The 8,520-nt window shown below is 42.2% G+C and overlaps 1 protein-coding gene across 1 annotated transcript; it reads left to right on the top strand.

The window, feature by feature from the left end:
• Window positions 1-213: 213 nt before the first annotated feature.
• LOC308297052 (zinc finger protein RFP-like) lies at window positions 214-8,346 on the top strand. The gene is made up of 3 exons (XM_080740432.1): window positions 214-278; window positions 5,514-5,920; window positions 6,900-8,346. Exons 2-3 carry the CDS (start codon window positions 5,516-5,518, stop codon window positions 8,139-8,141), a joined length of 1,647 nt encoding a protein of 548 aa, XP_080596558.1. The 5' UTR covers window positions 214-278; window positions 5,514-5,515; the 3' UTR covers window positions 8,142-8,346.
• Window positions 8,347-8,520: the final 174 nt, after the last annotated feature.

The raw sequence follows: 8,520 nt of genomic DNA, 5'->3' as shown, positions 1-8,520 counted from the left end.
AACATATCTTATTATATCTGTGGTGAACACATGCTATGAAGCTGCCTTGTGTCTGCGTAGTGTGTTTTATTCTGAAGACTTTACAACAGTGTCAGTAAAGGGTTAACGGCTACAGCGCAGGGAGGAGTTTCTCTGTGACGGAAATCCAGAGAAACGAAACTTAACACACAGTGAGTGAAACTGGTCTGTTTGGTCAACTTTGGTGGCAGCGACACAACACTCTCTCTCTACAAAACCTTTCAACAGAACGATTTACACGACCGACAACCTAAACACAGGTGAGTAACTTGACTTCCCACATAGCGGGGCAATTAAGGAGAACAATACTTCAGTTCTGGAAAGAAGCACCAAAATTTGACAGAGTGTACCTCTTGGGTCATTCTTTAGAAAAATCACATTAGACACTTAATTTTCAAAATGGCCGCCAGTTTTAAAGATGGCCGCCTTTTCGGATATGTTTTACAGTACGCCAGCCAGTTAATATCGAATTTTCATAATATTAGCGTTGTTTCGTAGGTTTTAAAACATCCTGAGTTCATTTATTACACTTTTAAAGCAGCCAGAATAATCTTTCTGACTTTTGGTTGGGGTCTTTCCTCACCTGGGACCCCCCAGACAGACCCCTGAGCCTATTTCAGTAATCGCTCTGCTCCTGCTCCAGAACAATGTTAAATTAGATCTGAAATATGCTCTGAAATCAAAAAAGGACTAGTAGCAAATAACAGAGGTCTTCCACGGGGGGTCCGGGACCCCTGGGGGGGGTCCTCAGAGCTACTACAGGGGGCCTGCCAAATTTTACATTTGAAACTTCGAATGTTTTTATGTATCCTGGTTTTATGTATTGTACTTTGATGGTTTATTAGTATTCTCAGTATTATTTATATGTTTTTTTGTGTTAAACAGTTATGGTTGACAGCTGTTACTGCAGGGATTGCAATAATGAAGGTATTGCAACTTTTCCCTTTGGGGGCAGAACAACATTTCCATTTATTGCACTGCACTCACACTGACAACACACAGACACAGACACAGACACAGACACAGACACAGACACACACACACACACACACACACACACACACACACACACACACCTCTGTTATCGTCACCCCAAAACCCTCACCTTATCCTCTTATAGAGCCCATGGTCAATTACGCCCAAAGAGATTCACTACAATACAGTCATTTCAGACTTGCAGGATATATTTGTCCTCATTTTTGTCCTCCAACCTAATAGTGTTGACACAGTCTCCACCATAGCATAGAGTGAAAGGCAGGTTAATTGAGCAGCTGCACCGTCCACAACCTGCTTTGCAGACACATTTGATGAGCTCAAGTACTGCCTTTGGAGCAGGGAGAGCAAGAAACCTAACTGGAATTTACCCTCTACAGGGCAATTTGTCAGGTATGATTTATCCTGCATTGTGACGGAGTTGGCACGGAGGTAATGTGGTAGCAGTGCAGCACGAGTTGGAGGTAGCATCTCACCCTCCAAGTTATTTGACAGAAATTGTTCCCATCTGAGTAATCCCAGGGTTGTTGGACCTTTTGAACTGTAAACATGGCATGCAAAATGTTCCGACTTCAATGTTGATGGAAGCTCACCATTTATAAGCTCAGGAGGAATGGCCAATGGCCTTGCCAAGGTCCTTGATGGCTTGGTCATCATCATCATCAAGTCATGACCCACTCAAGGCATTGACCCATGTCTTTTTGGTGATTCCAACAAATGTTCTTCCCCAGTCAGCACCTGAAAAACTATGTACGCAAAGGAACTCTTGACATTTGTACCATCCAATAACTTGAACTCACTCGAATATATACATTTCCTTTTTTTTGTACCGGAGGCAAGGACTTGATAAGGAATCGGGGTATCAGCCTCTTCATATGTTTGCACTTGCTCAAAATCATGTCCCTTGATGAAGGTATCGTATTATGATGCCTACTTTGTCATACCTGACAAATTTCCCTGAGCTTCCATCAATTGAAAGAAATAGATGGAATTCAGAGAGTGGAGGGTATGTTCCAGTCAGGTTTCTTGCCCTCCCTGCTCCAAAGGCAGTACTTGAGCTCATCAAATGTGGCTGCAAAGCAGGTTACAAGGGAGGGTGCAGCTGCTCAAACAATAACCTGCCTTGCACTCCTCCCTGCAAATGCTATAGTGCAGGGGTGGGCAACTTTGATGATGGCGAGGGCCACTACTCCAGAGGGCCACATTGCATATTGCTACGTTCTACTTTGTCATTCTAGTATCTTATACAAAAGAAGCAAAAATAGCAGATCTACAAGCTCAAAACGCATCGCGATGCGATGCGTTTTGAGCTTGTAAATCGGCTATTTTTGCTTCTTTTGAATTAGAATCCTGATTTTTTTTTTTGTTATTTTTAAATTGGAATCCTGAAATCTAACATTTTGATGAAATTGTAATACTACTATACTGTCATTAAGCTACTAAGATAAACTGATGGAATTAAAGCAGGTCATGTTTGGAATTGTAACAGCTGAAATCAATAATATATTAGTATTCCGGTATTAACCTGTGGGCCGCATTAAGTGACGGTGGGGGCCGCATGTGGCCCCTGGGCCGCCAGTTGCCCATGTATGCTATAGTGGAAACTGTCAACATTATTAGGGAGGACATGTATAGTAGTGAATTTCTTTGGGTACAATTGACCGTGAGCTCTTAAGAGGATAGGGTGCAGGTTTTGGGGTGACGATAACAAAGAGGTGTGTGTGTGTTGTGTTGTCAGTGTGAGTGCAGTGCAATAAATGGACATGTAAAGGCCCATTCCCACTGGGCCAGATAAACAGATAAAAAAATCTCTTTCTCCAGATATTTTTCCATTCAAAGTGGATGGTAGATACAGATAAAAATAATATCTACCACAGATATTTGCCACCGATACTTTTATCTGTGGCAAATATTTGTTTTATCTGGCCCAGTGGGAATGGGCCTTTAGTCTGTGCGCCCAAAGTGAGAAGTTGCAATACCTTAATTCTTGCAATCCCTGCAGTAACACCTGTGAACCTGTCTGTCTAACACAAAAATGTTATAAATAATACTGAGATACTAATAAAAACAGTTTCAAATGTAAAAAATAAAGAAGAAAAACGTCCCTATCTAGATTCGGCAGGCCACCTGTAGTAGCTCTGAGGACCCCCTAGGGGTCCCGGACCCCCTGTGGAAGACCCCTGGGTATTTGCTACTACTCATTTTTGCTTTCAGAGCCCAGTTACAGCAACTTTAATGCTTCAGTTATGATCTAATTTAATATTGTTCTGGAGCAGGAGCAAAGCGATTACTGAGATAGGCTCAGGGGTCTGTTTGGGGGGTCCCAAGTGAGGAAAGACCCCAACCAAAAGTCAGAAAGGTTATTCTGGCTGCTTTAAAAGTGTAATAAATGAACTCAGGATGTTTTAAAACCTACAAAACAACTCTAATATTATGAAAATCAGACATTAACTGGCTGGCGTACTGTTCAGAGGCAGCCATCTTGGAAACATGGCAGCCATTTTGATTTTTCAGTGTCTAACGTGTTTTATCATAGGAACAACCCCTAAGGAGTACTTGTGAAAAGTTTTAGGTTTCTTTCCACTTGTGAAGTATTTTAGTGCAAAAATGCATTTATCTGCCCCGCTAACAGACCCAGAGCGAGTTTGAAAACATGACCAACAACACGCTTACGCTGGGAGAGTCTTTAGAGCCACTTGTTTTGTTACAAGAGTGGCAGGAAGAGATGCGCAAAATATGATATGTTTAACAGCTCACCTACTTTTAAAGCATTCACATCACATAAACAATCTACACAGTATTAGCCTACACTTTGCCCTTGCCTTTGTAAAACAGCAATATTATTGTGATAGCCATCAATTAACAATAAAATGCTTTGAATGCCAAAAAGAATAATCCACACGTTTACTGTAAACATTGTATTCAACACTGCCCCCTTGTGGTTTCAAAGAAGACTTGAAATGCAATTATATATTGTTAAACTTGTACATAACTTCACAGGGTCAACATTTTACACAGACAAAGGTACAGAGACAAAGGCAGAAAGATATGAATGCATATTTTGAGAATATTATATAGATATTATAATAGGTTGCACTGTTATGATGAGTCATTCTGTAAGCTAACATACTGGACAAATGAGAATGAGAATAAACTTGATTATAGTTAGGATTTTATTTTGTCATTTATGTGATAAGTGCGAACACAGCAGCAAGATTTGTCTAGAGAATGTAGACACAATGTGAGATAGCTCTCTGTTTACACAATGCTGTACTCCCTCCAACTGTATATGTAACCGATTTTCAACTGTTTTTATCATATTTTGACACTTGTTATCATGCCAATAATTAAAGCTCCTTTGAATTGAATAGAATTGAATTGAGTAATACAGATAATGACTTATTATTCATTAAGAGAGAATAATATTTACATTAAAATGTATCCAGACTAGATCTTGCCCCAGCTCTGGTCCATCAAACCCTGGACCCAGAGCTAATCTTGCCCTATGTTCATATTCATGGGTTTCATTTGTAGTCCTACTGCGGCCATGTTGAGCAGTGGTTCTCAATCTGTGGGTTGGGACCCCCCAAATGATATTAGGGGGGTCTCCAGATGATTAACTTAATGTGCAACATTGTTTTCTCACTCAATAGTAAACAAACCAACATAAAGTTTAAGTGTATAGAGGGTATCTGCACATTTCTAAAGTGACAATTTCAGGACTTTTAAGATCTTTTTTAATGCCTCTAAAATGACAAATTAAACATTGGCCAAATTGTCAAATATATAGAGGCAGAAATTGTGAAAAAAGCAGATCTACATGCTCACAATGCCTCACAACACAAGGTGTTGTGAGCATGTAGATCTAGCCTGATTTCAGACTCTGCGCTGGAGCTTGAGTCTGACATTGTCCCATTGTGTTGAGATTTCAAAGGGGAGGGGATATAAAATTTTAAATTCCCAATCACAAGAGATCTGGTGGGAGGGGTTGTGTTTGACTTGTGTGGGCGAGTCTATTGGCTGGAGCCAGGCAAATGTAGATCTGCTATTTTCACAATAGAACCATGTTATACAAAATGTAATGCCTCAACTCTTAGTCATAGCCAATCGGTCGGAAAGGAATCTGAAAAATAAGACCGATCCATCTCAGTCACATGAGACAATGTGTAGTGTACCAATTTAGCAAAAAGGGTGTTTGGGAGAAAACTTGTCAGGGGGAAATGGGCCTATAGTTGCATTATGAGTAATAATAATCCAGAATAAGTGTTTTTATGTATTTATTTATTTTACTGCATGATGCCTGTTATAGCGCCACCATGAGGCTAATTAAAAACATTTGGGGTGGTGGTTTTGGCCTATGGGAGTGAGTGAGCGAGCAACGCTTTACGCTGATTAGTCCAGTGGTGCCACAGATTAGCTGCTCACAGCAACAGACAGATGGACAAGAAAAAAAAAATCCAGCCAACTAAACTACATTTCTTTCATTTTTATTCTCAATGTAGAAATGGCGTCTGCCAGCATTCTCCTGTCTGAAGAGCAGTTCCTGTGTTCTATCTGTCTGGATGTGTTCACTGATCCAATCACCACTCCATGTGGACACAACTACTGTAAAACCTGCATCACACATTACTGGGACAGCAGTGATCAGTGCCAGTGTCCTCTGTGCAACGAGACCTTCGATAAGAGACCAAAGTTCTCAGTTAATAAGGTGTTCTCTGAGATGGCTGATCAGTTCAGGAAGTCAAAGCAGCTGAAAACGCCTTCCAACACGAACCCAGAACCTGCTGAACCCGATGAAGTCTCCTGTGACGTCTGTACTGAGACCAAACTCAAAGCCCTGAAGTCCTGCCTGGTGTGTCTGATCTCCTACTGTGAGACTCACCTGGAGCCTCATCTAGGGTTGGAGGCGGTAACCGCCGTACCGCGGTGTACCGAGGTCTACCGCGGTGTCAGTGTGCTTACCGCGGTAAAAAGACAAAAAAAAAAAGTCTATTTTTTATTGGAAAACAAGCGAGTTTTAAAACGGGGGAGAAGCGAGGACCGCATGCGCTCCATGCCGCTCTGCTCTGGGCCGTGTACCACACGTTGGAAGCCACATACGTCACTCAGTCACAGACCCTGCACACAGTGCACATGCAGGGCAGGAGAGTACGGAGCACAACTCTTATGACGGAGCAGCATAAACTTTCTGTAATCCACTCGACACAAGGATGTTAATACATATCTTGTGTTGTGGCATATATTTTTTTTATTCATACGGATTACTGGCTGAGCGCGGGCCGCGTGGACTAAAATCGAAAATGAAACTATTTTACTTTTTCCATCGCGTCGCACGTTGTGCCCCCGTCCGTCGCGTCGGCGATTTTATAACCTTTTCTGTCAAGTCTTGTAACTAAAACCTGTATATAGCAGCACTCAATCACTGCGATTTGAGAGTTGAGACGTGACGTGAGTTTACAGAATCACTGTACACGATCTGACTACCCGTCCTCCTCTGGTTTGTTCACACAGCTGTTTGTGTCTGAAAAGCCCAAGTAGCTAGCCTACGTTACTATGGTAACCCGACAGTGCAGATCTAAAAGCTCAGAACGCGTCGCGGATGCGATGTGTTGTGAGCTTGTAGATCTGCTCCTTTGAAAGCCATACCCGCTGTGCTGTACGGAGAAGTATAACTCGGGCAGTCAGGCTGTGGAGCTATTATACTCTATGCTGTGGAGAGGCGACTTTTGGGAAGATGATTGCAATATTTTGGCTTATCGCCGAACCTTAATTAATAGATACGGGGGTGCGGTAATTACCGCAGTACCGACGGTAAATGGGAAGACGGTAATCGCGGTAACAAAATGTCCATACCGCCCCAGGCCTAGCCTCATCAGAGACTCACAGCGTTAAAACGACACAAACTCATCGACCCTGTAAAGAACATGGAAGCCTTTATGTGTCAGAAACATGACAAACCTCTGGAGCTGTTCTGTAAGACTGACCTCATGTGTGTTTGTCAGTTCTGCACCGAGTCAGACCACAAGTTACATCAAACTGTATCTCTGAAAGAGGCATATGAAGGGAAGAAGGCTGAGCTGGGAAAGACAGAGGCTGAAGTTCAGCAGATGATCCAGGAGAGACAAGTGAAGATTCAGGAGGTCCAACACTCAGTACAGCTCAGTAAGAAAGATGCAGACAGAGCGATAGCAGACAGTGTGCAGGTCTTCACTGCTCTGATCAGCTGTATTGAGAGAAGCCAGGCTGAGCTCATTGATGTGATTGAAAAGAAGCAGAAAACAACAGAGAAACAGGCTGAAGGCTTCATTAAAGATCTGCAACAGGATATCACTGAGTTAAAGAAGAGAAGCTCTGAGCTGAAGCAGCTCTCACACACTGAAGACCACCTACACCTCCTCCAGAACTTCACATCCATCAACACCCCTCCACCCACCAAGGACTGGACAAAGGTCAGTGTCCCTCAGTCTTCATATGTAGGGACAGTGAGGACAGCTGTGGCTCAGCTGGAGAAGACACTCAGTCAAGAGATGGAGAAGCTATGTGATGCTGAGCTGAGGAGGATCCAGCAATATGCAGTGGATGTAACTCTGGACCCTGATACAGCCTACAGTCAACTCATCCTGTCTGAGAATGGAAAACAAGTTATTTATGGAGACATGAAAAAGAATCTCCCAGACAACAAAGAGAGATTTTCTTCAGCTGTCTGTGCCTTAGGAAAACAAAGCTTCTCCTCAGGAAGGTTTTACTATGAGGTTCAGGTTAAAGGGAATACTCACTGGGATGTAGGAGTGGTCAGAGAGTCCATCAACAGGAAGGAACCGATCACAGTGACCCCCGACAGTGGTTGCTGGTTTGTAGTGTTGAGGAATGGAAATAAGTACCAGGCTGCTGCCAGCCCTCCTGTCCTCCTCCCAGTAAAACAGAAGCTCCAGAAAGTGGGAGTGTTTGTGGATTATGAGGAGGGTCTGGTCTCCTTTTATGATGTGGAGGCCAGAGTTCATCTCTACTCTTTCACTGGCTGCACCTTCACTGAGAAACTTTACCCATTCTTTGGTCCGGCTTTAAACAGTGGTGGTCAAATCTCAGCTCCTCTGATCATCTCTCCTGTCAATCATCCAGATTTAGACTAATCCTCAGCTTGACATGAAAGATTAGTTCTAGTTTAAGAAACACATTATGTGTAGAAGGGTTCATTTACAGGTTGACTGTCCTAATGAAGACATTGATATGAGGTTCAATGTCAATCAAACTATTGAACTCTAACACATGCATTCTATTGAAACACAGGAACTTAACTTTACATGTCTGAATTACAGCCAAAGATTATTATGTTAAATTGAGTGCTTCATTTGAGTTTAGGTGTTTAGCTGAAATCCCTTTCTGTGAGACTGTAGAATTGTCTATATGTTTGGTACTAAACATATAGACATATAGATATAGAAGTAATTATATTATAATGGCATTCAAGTTAAACCTTACACATTTCTGGTTCTGTTCATTAATGTGCAG

The sequence above is a fragment of the Nannobrachium achirus genome (genome assembly GCF_963921795.1).
Source record: "Nannobrachium achirus genome assembly, chromosome: 13".
NCBI classification, from domain to species: domain Eukaryota; kingdom Metazoa; phylum Chordata; class Actinopteri; order Myctophiformes; family Myctophidae; genus Nannobrachium; species Nannobrachium achirus.
This window is presented reverse-complemented; position numbering and strand designations above follow the sequence as displayed.